General features: G+C 43.8%; 1 protein-coding gene across 15 annotated transcripts in view; it reads right to left on the bottom strand.

Moving 5' to 3' along the window:
* Positions 1-13,657, bottom strand: part of jak2a (Janus kinase 2a) — an 87,142-nt gene that overhangs the window by 6,685 nt on the left and 66,800 nt on the right. For 8 of the 15 annotated variants that reach the window (XR_016496087.1, XR_016496093.1, XR_016496089.1 and 5 more), the window contains 11 exons: positions 9,651-9,808; positions 9,457-9,568; positions 9,038-9,224; positions 7,952-8,073; positions 7,581-7,715; positions 5,813-5,900; positions 2,744-2,871; positions 2,075-2,213; positions 1,386-1,537; positions 766-916; positions 366-499 (listed from right to left, as the gene is read on the bottom strand). Coding sequence is in view for 7 of the 15 variants with exons in the window: in XM_021603120.3 (XP_021458795.3) it covers positions 366-499; positions 766-916; positions 1,386-1,537; positions 2,075-2,213; positions 2,744-2,871; positions 5,813-5,900; positions 7,581-7,715; positions 7,952-8,073; positions 9,038-9,224; positions 9,457-9,568; positions 9,651-9,808 (1,506 nt within the window). In the remaining 8 variants the exon portion in view is untranslated. Of the gene's footprint in view, positions 1-365; positions 500-765; positions 917-1,385; positions 1,538-2,074; positions 2,214-2,743; positions 2,872-5,812; positions 5,901-7,580; positions 7,716-7,951; positions 8,074-9,037; positions 9,228-9,456; positions 9,569-9,650; positions 9,809-13,657 lie in introns of all 15 variants that reach the window. The other 7 variants (XR_002473508.3, XR_016496092.1, XR_016496088.1 and 4 more) reach the window with 1 other exon arrangement.

Here is a 13,657-nt window from a genome sequence, read left to right as displayed (position 1 = left end):
ACGGAGGTAAAAATGAAATGTAACGGCGCAAAAGAGGGGGGAAAAACTACAAAAGGGGGGAAAAACTACAAAAGAGGGGGAAAAACTACAAAAGGGGGGAAAAACTACAAAAGAGAGGAAAAACTACAAAAGAGGGAAAAAACTACAAAAGAGGGAAAAAACTACAAAAGAGGGGAAAAACTACAAAAGAGGGGGGAAAAACTACAACCACAGACGGTGCATAAACTAGCATAATGAAGAGAGAGAGAGAGAGAGTGTGTGTGTGTGTGTGTGTGTGTGTGTGTGTGTGTGTGTGTGTGTGTGTGTGTGTGTGTGTGTGTGTGTGTGTGTGTGTGTGTGTGTGTGTGTGTGTGCGCGCATCTAACCTTCCCCAGCTGCTTGAGGAAGATGAGATGTCTCTCTTCAAACAGAGCGGGCTCCTGGTTCTCAAAAGTCCCTGGGAACCCAAACCCTCTGGTCCTGTTGGGCACCATGTCACTCTCCACCAGCAACTCATAGTCTGGAACAGGAGACAGGACAGAACACAATCAATCCACGAGACCTTCTGTAAATCAACTAAACAACAATAATAATATGCTACCCAAAATGACCCATCGCCTATATTCAGTATAAGTAGTCCGCTCGAGAATCGAAACCACACCCCTAATGTTGCCAGCACCATGGTTCAACACGCTGAGCCATTGGAACATCATCAGGTTTTAGTAAAATGACTAGAATGACATCTTTGTCTGTAGGCAGAGCAGTAGAAAGATGAGGGCTACTGACCAGGAGTGAAGAGGCTGTTGAGGTCTCTGATGACAGCTCTGAAGGAAGGTCTGTTGGAGGGCTCATAGTCCATACAGCTGTTGATGAGATTGGCCAGCTCTGTCCACTTCGGAGCAGGCAGCTGGTGGCGGTCCTCATAGAACAGGCATTTCTACAGAGGGAGATAATAAAGATCAGAGCGAGTACACAATGTTGGCATTATATAGTATCCACGATGTCCCTTCTCCTTGCCCTCATAGAACAGGTATTTCTAGCAAGGAAAATACATTGAAGACATGTGTGCCAAAACATGTTGGTTTCAATAATAGATTTGATTCATTATACACATTTTCAGAAGACCACAAACTATGGCCCTCAAAACATAACACAACAGAGGAACGAAACCCTACACAGCTCAAACGCTTTTCATTTCCTGCCTTTTATTTGACTTCCTGCTTGTGAACTACCTTGATATTTGGGTGTAATTTACAGTGTGCTATACAAACAACGCTACAGAAACAGGAGATAGGCTCCTGTCCTATGGGCCATTCTGGCTCGGACATGACTTTCAAACTAAATGAACTATTTATTATTGCTGTGATTAATATGAATTGCCCAACAACACCTCCCCCAGTCTTTACCTTGGAGCAGTCCAGTGTGCTGAGTGGTTTGTCTCCTCCACTACAGATCTCCCACAGGGTTGTGCCGAAGGCCCACTTATCCGTGGCCAGAGTCAGGTGTCTAGGCACCTCTATACACTCTGGAGGCACCCAGGGGATACGCTCCACCAAGACTAGAGGTTATAAAGAAGAAGGATGAGTTTCCCTGTGACAATGGACTATACAGTAGTCAGCTTTAACCTACCGTTCTTCAGGTGAGGGTTGAGAGGGAGCGAGGAGTGGGTTGAGAATAAATCGGAGAGAGAAGAACTGTATAAGTTCAGGGATATTTATTTTTCTTTCGTTTTTATCATTGCCGCTGCAATAGCCACAGAAATAGCCGACATTACTTAAAGAAAAGCGCTTTGAAAAATGTCTGGAGTTTCTACCTTTGCATGCTTTCTGCATGGTTATACCCCTTTTTTGATATATTTCCTAGTATCTCCTCTTGGTGGAGGAGAGAGGAGGGGTGGCGAAGAGAGGAGTGTCCTCTAACAACGCAGTATTTGTTTCCTTTGAAATATTTCATACGTGGTGAATACCTTGCGTCAACACCGCCTGAGGAAGACTTGTTTGGTTCTAAATGCCCTGTAAATGCACTGTAAAGAACATGCATAAGTTCAGTAAAGTATCATTTCTTAGTAATAACTGATACAAGAGCTGGTGCCCACCATCTTTGGGCAGGACAGTGATGCTTATTCCAGGGTCACTCAGTTTGATGAAGGGAGGGTTCCCAGTCTTCTTGTCCTCCTCTCGGATCAACAGGACGTTCTTGGCACACACGTTTCCATGGATCAGGTTCTTATCCTCCTGTTACACACAGAATATGACAGACTGCAAATAAAAGTAATACCATTACGGTGCCACACACACACACACACTTGTATTTTATATGTTGCATTGGACAGAGAGGAGAGAGAAAGTGGGAAAGATAGAAGCGTGCATCACATACAGTAGACCAGGGTTTCCTAAACTCGGTCCTCGGGATCTTAAGGGGTGCACGTTTCGATTTTTTGCCCTAGCACTACACAGCTGATTGAAATAGTCAACTAATCATGAAGCTTCACAGTGGACTGTAGGTCAGATTCGAACCCATGTCAACTCTGGTATGGGTGTTGTAGGCAGCGGCACTGACTGCTAGACCACCCAGGTCACATAGCGGACACTGAGCCGAAGCGATTTACAGTGATTGCATACATTTAGTGTGTGTGTGAACCCTGGAGGTTCTTCTAGGAGATGAAGATTAGGGTCTTACTAGGTCATTGTTTGCACCTATGTGGTGTATGTGGCAATGAAACTTCTTAAATGTGTTACTGTATAACTGATTGGATTGGTCGTACCAGGTAATGCATAGCCCAGGCTAGCTGCTTGGCCACCTCTAGCTTCCAGGTGATGTTCACAGAGCTCTTATTCTTCTTCAGGTATGTATCCAGGGAGCCAAGCTTCACATACTCCTGAACCATCATGTCTGAAAAGCAACAGATTATAATTCAACAATCACAGCTGTACTACCGCAGCACAATACAGTGATACGTGCCAAATTGTACAAAAAGGGGACTTCAAACTGCCATAGAACTCCATGTTGCCGCGATGAGGGCAAGCCATTTCCAAGCTTCTAATGGTTAATAAGGACTGTTGGGTAAAAGCATCCAATCTCCATCTCTATCTACCCACAGGGATGCTGGCCCATGTTGACTCCAATGCTTCCCACAGTTGTGTCAAGTTGGTTGGATGGTGGACCATTAACACACACGGGAAACTGTTGATGGTGGAAAAACCTAGCAGCTTTAAACCTCTTGACTCAAACCGGTGCGCCTGGTACCTACTACCATACACCATTCAAAGGCCCATTCACCCTCTGAATTGCACACATACACAATCCACGTCTCAAATGTCTCAAGGCTTAAAACACCTTCTTTAACCTGTCTCCTCCCCTTCATCTATACTGATTGAAGTGGAGTTAACAAGTGACATCAATAAGGATATCGATTTCACCTGGTCGGTCGATGTCATGGAAAGAGCACGTGTTCTTAATGTTTTGTAGAGTCATGGCCAAAAGTTGAGAGAATGACACAAATATTAATTTTCAAAGTTTGCTGCCTCAATGTCTTTAGATATTTTTGTCAGATGTTACTATGGAATACTGAAGTATAATTACAAGCATTTCATAAGTGTCAACGGCACTTTTATTGACAATTACATGAAGTTGATGCAGAGAGACAATATTTGCAGTGTTGACCCTCTTTTTCAAGACCTCTGCAATCCGCCCTGGTATGCAGTCAATTAACTTCTGGGCCACATCCTGACTTATGGCAGCCCATTCTTGCATAATCAATATTTGGAGTTTGTCAGAATTTGTGGGTTTTTGTTTGTCCACCCGCCTCTTGAGGATTGACCACAAGTTCTCAGTGGGATTAAGGTCTGGGGAGTTTCCTGTTTTGTTCCCCGACCCACTTAGTTATCCCTTTTGCCTTATGACAAGGTGCTCCATCATGCTGGAAAAGACATTGTTCGTCACCAAACTGTTCCTGGATGGTTGGGAGAAGTTGCTCTCGGAGGATGTGTTGGTACCATTCTTTATTGATGGCTGTGTTCTTAGGCAAAGTTGTGAGTGAGCCCACTCCCTTGACTGAGAAGCAACCCCACACATGAATGGTCTCAGGATGCTTTACTGATGGCATGACACAGGACTGATTGTAGCGCTCACCTTGTCTTCTCCGGACAAGCTTTTTTCCGGATGTCCCAAACAATCGGAAAGGGGATTCATCAAAGAAAATGACTTTACCCCAGTCCTCAGCAGTCCAATCTCTGTACCTTTTGCAGAATATCAGTCTGTCCCTGATGTTTTTCCTGGAGAGAAGTGGCTTCTTTGCTGCCCTTCTTGACACTAGGCCATCCTCCAAAAGTCTTCGCCTCGTTGTGCGTGCAGATGCACTCACACCTGCCTGCTGCCATTCCTGAGCAAGCTCTGTACTGGTGGTGCCCCGATCCCGCAGCTGAATCAACTTTAGGAGATGGTCCTGGTGCTTGCTGGACTTTCTTGGGCGCCCTGAAGCCTTCTTCACAACAATTGAACCGCTCTCCTTGAAGTTCTTGATGATCCGATAAATGGTTGATTTAGGTGCAATCTTACTGGCAGCAATATCCTTGCCTGTGAAGCCCTTTTTGTGCAAAGCAATGATGACAGCACGTGTTTCCTTGCAGGTAACCATGGTTGACAGAGGAAGAACAATGATTCCAAGCACCACCCTCCTTTTGAAGATTACAGTCTGTTATTCAAACTCAATCAGCATGACAGAGTGATCTCCAGCCTTGTCCTCGTCAACACTCACACCTGTGTTTTAACGAGAGGGTCACTGACATGATGTCAGCTGGTCCTTTTGTGGCAGCGCTTAAATGCAGTGGAAATGTTTTGGGGGGATTCAGTTCATTTGCATGGCAAAGAGGGACTTTGGAATTAATTGCAATTCATCTGATCACTCTTCATAACATTCTGGAGTATATGAAAATTGCCATCATACAAACTGAGGCAGCAGACTTTGTGAACATTTATATTTGTGTCATTCTCAAAACTTTTGGTCACAACTGTACACTCCGTTTATAGTGCCCTACAGACACTTATTGTACACCTTGTATATGTGGAAGGGTTTCTTATGCCACAGAATGTGGAAAAGGCCATCCTTTCTATCCTTAGGTTTTAAGTATTAATGTCACATGCCCAAGTACAGTGAAATGCCTTTCTTTCAAGCACTAAACCCAACAATGCAGTAATCAATAACAATGTAATACTAAAAATAACATAAGGTAGGTGTTCTTAATGGTTTGTACACACCGTGTATAGAGCAAGGCCTGCTTTATATGCTGTGCCAGCACTTGATGTATTAGCTGCCTGCTCCAGTCATTACATCATAGGATTAACCCAGGGCATCAGTCTATTCAGTAGTCACAGGTCACAGCTACTGTAAGCCTTTTAGTCCAGGCAGACAGTGTGGTGACCAATGCTGGCCCTGATGCTAACCCACAGTGAACACGGACCATGTGGCCAGGGTCATGTTCATTAGGCACCAAATGGAAGAAAACTGAAAAAAAGGGAGGGACTACCTGGACTTGTCCAATAAAAAAAACACCTTTTCGTGTTCTGTTACGTGCCCTAATGAACATGACCCCGTTGTGTTCAATCCTGCCTCAGCAGGGCTCCATTAGAAAAACACCCTTATCCCATCATAATAGACACCTTCACTGATCCTCAGACAGATGACACTGACTGCAGAGACAGACAAAGGTCAACAGTGTTGTAGAGAGGGCAGGGAAGTAGGGAGAGTTCAGGGGCTATGGTTGGGAGGGAGAGGTAGGCTATCAGAGGAAAAGGCGGGAGGAACAGAATGTCTGAATTGTGGGATGTCACTTACTTTCCTCCCCGCAGACACACACGCCATAGTTGAGGAGCATGTGCTTATGGGACAGCTGGCTCATCATACTGGCGGCTTCAAAGAACGACTGGTGAGAGACACAATTGAAAATGCAAACATAGCAAATTAACAAATTCCATTTGCAAAACAACATTTTCCGGTCCCTTTCAACAGTGGTAGGAAAAGTACACAATTGTCATACTTGAGTAAAGGTAAAGATTCCTTAATAGAAAATGACTCAAGTAAAAGTCGGCCAGTAAAATACTACTTGAGTAAAAGTCAAAGTATTTGGTTTGAAATATATCAAAAGTAAATGGAATTGCTCAAATATACTTAAGTACCAAAAGAAAAATTCAAAATAATTTCAAATTACTTAAATTAAGCAAACCAGTCTGCACAATTTTCTTTTTTTCTTTAGCCAGGGCCACACTCAGACATAATTTGCTAAATGAAGCATGTGTGTGTTAGTGAGTCCATCAGATCAGAGGCAGTAGGGATGACCTGGGATGTTCTCTTGATAAGTGTGTAAATTGGACAATTTTCCTGTCCAAGTGTAACGAGTACTTTTGCGTGTCAGGGAAAATGAACTGAGTAAAAAGTCCTTTATTTTCTTTAGGAATATAATGAAGTAAAAGTAGGCAAAAATATTATTAGTAAAGTACAGATACCAAAAAACTACGTACAGTTGAAGTCGGAAGTTTACATACACCTTTACATACATTTAAACTCAGTTTTTCACAATTCCTGACATTTAATCCTAACTTCCTGTCTCAGGCCTCCCGGGTGGCGCAGTGGTTAAGGGCGCTGTACTGCAGCGCCAGCTGTGCCATCAGAGTCCCTGGGTTCGTGCCCAGGCTCTGTCATTACCGGCCGCGACCGGGAGGTCCGTGGGGCGACATACAATTGGCCTAGCGTCGCCCGGGTTAGGGAGGGCTTGGTCGGTAGGGGTGTCCTTGTCTCATCGCGCACCAGCGACTCCTGTGGCGGGCCGGGCGCAGTGTGCGCTAACCAAGGTGGCCAGGTGCACGGTGTTTCCTCCGACACATTGGTGCGGCTGGCTTCCGGGTTGGATGCGCGCTGTGTTAAGAAGCAGTGCGGCTTGGTTGGGTTGTGCATCGGAGGACGCATGACTTTCAACCTTCGTCTCTCCCGAGCCCGTACGGGAGTTGTAGCGATGAGACAAGATAGTAGCTACTACAATAATTGGATACTACGAAATTCAACAACAAAAAAAATATAAATAAAAAATCCCTGTCTTAGGGTCAGTTAGGATCACCACTTTATTTTAAGAATGTGAAATGTCAGAATAATAGTAGAGAGAATTATTTGTTTCAGCTTTTATTTATTTCATCACATTTATTTCATTCCAAACAATTGTTGGAAAAATGACGTGTGTCATGCACAAAGTAGATGTCCTAACCGACTTGCCAAAACTATAGATTGTTGTTAACAAGAAATTTGTGGAGTTGTTGAAAAACGAGTTTTAAATGACTCCAACCTAAGTGTATGTAAACTTCCGACTTCAACTGTAAGTAGTACTTTAAAGTATTTTTTACTTCAGTACTTTACACCACTGCTTTCAAAAATGGATGCAGACTTGTATTCAAGTCAAATCAAGACTAGCTCCTGAACATTACAGCTCTCTTAGGGTCATATCCTAACTTGGATTTGGATTGAAAGAGTTTTCACTTTTTCATGCATTGATTTCAATCAAAGACTAAGTTAAGATGAATCTCTTACTGATGTGAGAGTCATTTTCTTAACTAACCTCGGAGTAGTTGCGATGGGCCTTGTCCAGGATCTTGACAATGACATCCATCTGGTGAATCTCTCCATAGTCCCCAAGCTCCTTCCTCACGCCACAGAAGATCTTAGTGAATGTTCCCTGACCCAGACTATCTTTCTGTAACACACAGGGAACACAATCAATTCCCTGGTGGATAAGTGGCAGGTCTGTTACTACCCCCAACCTACACAATAATCGCCTCTTCAGAAGTATTTTTTGTACGTGTGTGTGTGTTTGTACAGAACCCAGTGGCCTCTGCTCTCAACCTAATTGACCAGAGCGATTCATTTTTAGTAATGAGTGAGGAGGAATACGGATAGGTAGAAAAATAGTGTTTGAGAGAGGTATCTTACGATGACAAGGTCCTCCTTGCGTATCTTGTGGAACACCATCTGGCTAATGTGTCTGTGGAGGGAGGGGGAGAGCGGTACCTCAGCACCCTGGTTACCCCTGCAGACCAACAGGTTAGACTTGTCTGCAGAAAGATGGGACAGAGATGAAGATGTAGAGTTAGGGGTATATAAAGAGATTGTCTTCGTCTCCCCCGTAACTCCTTAAGTAACCTGTGAATATACTGTAGAACGCAACTAGTGGGTTACATACATTTTGTTATTGTATGTGAGTCAAGACCGGGAGGGGGACAAGAGGTCAGAGACCGAGCCAAGACCAGAAAAATGCAAGTCCAATTCAAGACTAAATGTCACCAGTCACATTTTGACTTAATGGGTGGGACCGTTTTTACAAAAACGTATGGAAACAGGTCACTGCGCAACAGCGAACAGTAGTTTTCCCACAGTCTAGCTAGCTTTTGTTGTTGGCTAGTTTGCAGCGGTTGCAGCAGGTATCAAAGACGATGTTGTTGCTAATTTGTTAGCTTCTTCCTTTCAAGAATAACTTTGAACAAGAAGTTCCAAATTATCATCATCTGGTGAGCGGAACTGTGTTTTGTATTGCAGCGCTTGCTGTTAGCCATCTCTTTGAAAATAACTTCTGTGCCTTAACCATTGTTGCATTCAAAGTGGAACCGACAGCATTTTAGCAACATGAAATCTTATTAGAATCGGTTCATATAAATCGCACTTTAGAAAGTATTCAGTATTTAGGGTCGTTGCCCTGATGGAAGGTGAACCTTCTCCCCAGTCCGAGGTCCTGAGTGCTCTGGAGTAGGTTTTCATCAAGGATCTCTCTGTACTTTGCTGCATTCATCCTTTCCTCGATCCGTGTGTCACGTCTCCTTTTGAAGGATAGTGCATTATTTGTTTATTAAACTCCTGTGAGAATATAGATCGAGAGTCAAGTGTGGCTGGAGAGCGAGCCCAAACGTTTCCCCAAATTGCTAACATTGGTCAATGAAATCAAGTAGGACAGTTTATGTTATTGTTATAAACACAAAAACACAGCTATGACCCATTGTTGCTCCTTATCCCCTGACCTCTCACCTTTGGCCTTTGGCGGGCAGCACTTGGTGAACTTGAAGATGTATCCGTCAGAGCGCAGCGCCTCCTTCTGGTAGCAGTGGAGCAGCTCCCTTAGAGAGCTGAAGCTCTTCTTAGCCCCAGAGAGGACGTACTCTCCCTGGTCTGTCTTCACTATCTGGCAGTGCTTAAACTCCACCAGGCTGTCACTCTGCTTCAGAGAAGAGAGGGGGAACAGGTTAAAGACAGATACACACAGAGACAGACATACACTTTTGACAGTAAGGTTATATAATGTACACATGAGGAGAAAGGCTACCATAAGTCTGTTCTGGACTAAACATGAATAGTTCTAGTTTTAAAGTTAGAGCAGTGGGTCAGGGGACTCTGGGGCCACTCAATCCATCAGGTCACACAGCACCAGTATCATGCATTGTACTCACCCCCACTACAAAGGTCAGGAAGTATTTGTTGTAGTCCTTAGGGCTGCTGCGGAGGATGTACAGACCCTTATGATTCCCAGACCGTCGCAGCTTACTGGTCGCAAACTCCACCCTGAGGACAGAGATGGAGAGGACAGATGGGTTCAGTCATGGTTGAGTGTGAGCGTGAGCGTACGCACACACACTTGACTTACGAAACCGGGCCGTGACAGTAGCTCTGAATGGCCTCCAGCAGCTTAGGGGGCGCCGTCTCTTTACACAGGTAGTGGTGGGAGTCTGCTATGAGCCGGTAGTAGCCATCCACCAAGGACACAAAGGACAGAGCCTCGGACAGGGAACGGAACTCCAGCTCCTGTGTAGTAGGGGAGAGAGAGAGAGAGCGAGAGCGAGAGAGAGGAGAGACAGTTTAAAGAAGATGGAGGAAAAGAGAGGGTTGGGTCAGTACTCTGACATGCTTTTCTACGGAAAAGGCCTCGTTGTTCCTTTGCGCCAGATATGAACCAGCAACCTGACAAGGCCGACGTAATTAATCTGGTCAACACTAGGGCTGTTTGTGGTAACCGTATTTACCACCACACTGGGTAGCTGCAGGAACAGGTTTGGAGAGCCCGTGGCATACAACGTTTGGGCGAAATATCAACTGTCCCGCAACGTGAGGCTTCATGCTCCTCGAACAGTGGTTGATGTGTGGAGTGAAATAACTGGAGTAGCCTACCCAGCATGACTGAAAAAAATACAAATAAACTTCTTTTTTTTTTTTAACTGTGGAAAAGCAGCCTCCATTCACTCTGTCTCAGTATGTGTAGACCATGTATCTGATGCTGTCTGGACAAAAGGAGTATAGCATGTCATACTTTTTTCTGTCCAGACAGCTTCCGACACATGGGCTACATATAGTAAGAGAGGGGCTCTGTTTCGCTCGCTAGTTTCAGCAGAGAGGAAGAGGCGAAGCGAGAGGGTTCCCTCTTGCAAAAATCTTCCCCGAATAAGCCCAATGCGTTTCTATGGGCATACTGTAATATGCACACCTAAGATTGTCGCCTGCACTCCTGCCTTTGGGACGACGACTCACATTGCTAGGGTGGAGACATGCGTATTTCATCATTATATACAGATCTCTGGTTTCAGCCACTTTCGAATTAGAAAGGGAAGTTGGCGGGTGCATAGTGCACTGTTCAGATGCGGACTTCCCCTAAAGTAAATTGACGTATTCTATAATTACTCCTGTCTAAATAAAATCATTCCAAATACTTTATCAGAGAGCTTGACTTAGCCACAGAGGATCATAATCTTCTTTGAAACAAAATAGCTGTGGGTTGTTTTAAAAATCACAAGCTCATAGGCCTATGCCTATTTTGGAAGCTCACAATTTGGGCAGCGCATGTGGCAATAGGCCTAGCTGATTATTGTGTTTGCGGCTGTCAGTGAAAAGCATCTAAAATGTGTTTAGATAATGTGTCTTGAGTATAATTTTTAAAAAATTAGACAAATATATGGCCTTCCCTCTCCAGAATGCAAGCACTCGGCTCTCCAGAATATGCTTCGCTCTCTCCCGCCTATTCTTGCACATTCATTGTTTCATTGTGTGAATTGTTTTCCCTTTGATTGTTTATTCAAGGCTGTTGGGTTGACGGTTTCATTATCGCAATAATTAATCGATATTAAATAAAGAGATGATTGTTTGAAGAAATGACGTCTCTCTCAGTACTGAATTTCCAAGACACCCGTAGGCCTAGTAAATTTCCCCGTTAATCCCCGTCATTTGGTTACATTCATTTATGTTATTGCATGTACTACAGTAATTTACCGTTCTCATTCCCAGAGAGGAAACGTTGAATGCAGAGTTCACCACCTGCTACACTTGTGAGAAACAAGTTTTGGTTAATTTCATAACCATCATTTTAGGTGTTTTGTCAATTTTTTTAATTGCCTTTTGTTTGGAGTGCCCCATGTGAGCAATGAGCATGTGTGTGGTTTCTCTGCGCCTGAGCACGCCAACCTGCTCAGTTGATACATAGTTGCACTTCACTAGCGATAGCTCAAGACAGGTCAGAATGAAAGGGAGGCAAACAGGAGGAGTAGAAAGATTCATGTGATTGAAAGAATCTAGATTTTAATCTGGAGATTTCCTGTTTTTATTTGTCAGCTTTAGGCCGATGTATTTGACTTAGTTGACGACGGAAGTTATAGGCCTACTGCTGCATTGTAGGCTCTCTTGAGTTTCACGCCCTAATTCCTTTAGCCGCGTATCAATGTGTCCATATGGCAAAGACTGATTGCTCCTGCATTAGTTGAATTTGAACTTTTAGATTTATATCATTTTAATTCAGATTATGATTAACCACGTGACAATAATGTTGAGAAACAATGATATTATTGAAATGAAATTGTTCCACGGAAATGTTTCCACTAATTATGACTGGCACACAGATACAGTAGGTAGAAATGTTAGGAGAAATTGTAAGCTTTCCTAAACTTGAAACTCACGCGCTGCTTATGGTCTTCATTATGACACCCAATAACAAAATTAACGCACACAAAAGGTCCCGTGGGGGAAAAAAAAAAAAGAGTCCCTCTTATAGAAATCAAATGCCGCCCAAATGATTCGTTCTGGTGCAGGCCCTGGAAAAGTCAGACGGGCGAAAATATGATCACTTGATGATCACAGCGTGTGCAGCCTGAGACAAAGAACAGAGCGCAACTTGTTTTGGCTACTTTCTCAAACGCATCAATAGCCTATAGTTGCACTATGCAGCCCATTTACGTTCTGATTTGTAAGACATTCTAAGACTTGTAAACATTCACAACTAAAGTCGATAGCCTATAGGACCGGTTTCAAATGATCACTTTTATGCTCAACATAGCCGCTTCGGAATGGGAAAAATATCCTTCACATTTTATCTCGCCAACCTCAATTCTATTCTTCTTACTATACAATCATAGATTTGTCACGGGACATAAGCATATCATGTCTGCTAAATGAACAAGCCTACAGCCTATGAGATGGCGCATAGCAAGATAACATACTGTAGGCCAACTCATATCCTGTTCTTCTGAAACACATTTTCTTTATATTACGTTTCTTTAGACCTGCCTAAAATAATGCATTTATTGTGATGGTATATATTACATTGATTTATTAGAAAGTTTTCAATATGTAAATGTTCCAAGTGCGCAGATGAGCAGCTTGTATGCATGGAGACCTGGAGATGCTGAATGTGTTTGTTAGTTAACGGTAAATTACCGTAAATTACCGTAAGATGATAACTGGCTGACAAAATGTAATGACCACCACAGTCCTAGTCAACACCCACAAGGCTGTGTGGCTCAACGGTATTCCAGGGCACAGCTGGAAGGGATATTCACGGTCATTTTCAACCTCTCCTTGTGCCAGTCTGTAATCCCCATGTTTCAAGATGACCACCATCATTCCTGGTCCCAAGAACTCTTAAGGCTTCATGCCACAATGACTACCGCCCTGCAGAACTCACATCTGTAATCATGAAGTGCTTAAAGAGGCTGATTATGGCACACATCAACACCCTCATCCCAGACACCCTAGAGCCACTCCAATTTGCAACCCCCCCGCAACGGAACAATAGACGACACAATCTCAATTGCACTTCACACGGCCCTAACCCACCTAGAAAAGAGGAACACCTATGTGAGAACGCTGTTCATTGACCACAGCTCAGCGATGAACATTATTGTCCCTTTCAAGCTCGCCACCAAGCTTAGGACACCGGAACACCTCCCTCTGCAACTGGATCTTGGACTTCCTGACGGGCAGATCCCAGGTGGTGAGGGTAGGCAACGTCGCCTCCGCCACGCTGACCCAAGAAACTCTTCCACACATACAAGGTGTTCAAGTGGCTGTAGGGTAATAAACAGCAAAAAACGTCCTCTCACTGTCAACTGCGTTTATTTTAAGCAAACTTAACACGTGTAAATATGTGTGTGAACTTAACAAGATTCAACAACTGAGACAAACTGATCAAGTTCCACAGACATGTGACTAAGAGAGATGGAACAATGTGTCCCTGAACAAAACCAAAAGTAACAGTCATTGCAGCTGGTGTCCACACCAGATACTAAGTACTGCAGTGCATCTCCTCCTCATGGACTGCACCAGATTTGCCGGTTCTTGCTGTGAGATGTTACCCCACTCTTCCACCAAGGAATGGCCCTAGCCCTCACCCTC

The sequence above is a fragment of the Oncorhynchus mykiss genome, chromosome 5, assembly GCF_057628025.1.
Source record: "Oncorhynchus mykiss isolate SJ-2025 chromosome 5, ASM5762802v1, whole genome shotgun sequence".
Taxonomy (NCBI): Eukaryota; Metazoa; Chordata; class Actinopteri; order Salmoniformes; family Salmonidae; genus Oncorhynchus; species Oncorhynchus mykiss.
This window is presented reverse-complemented; position numbering and strand designations above follow the sequence as displayed.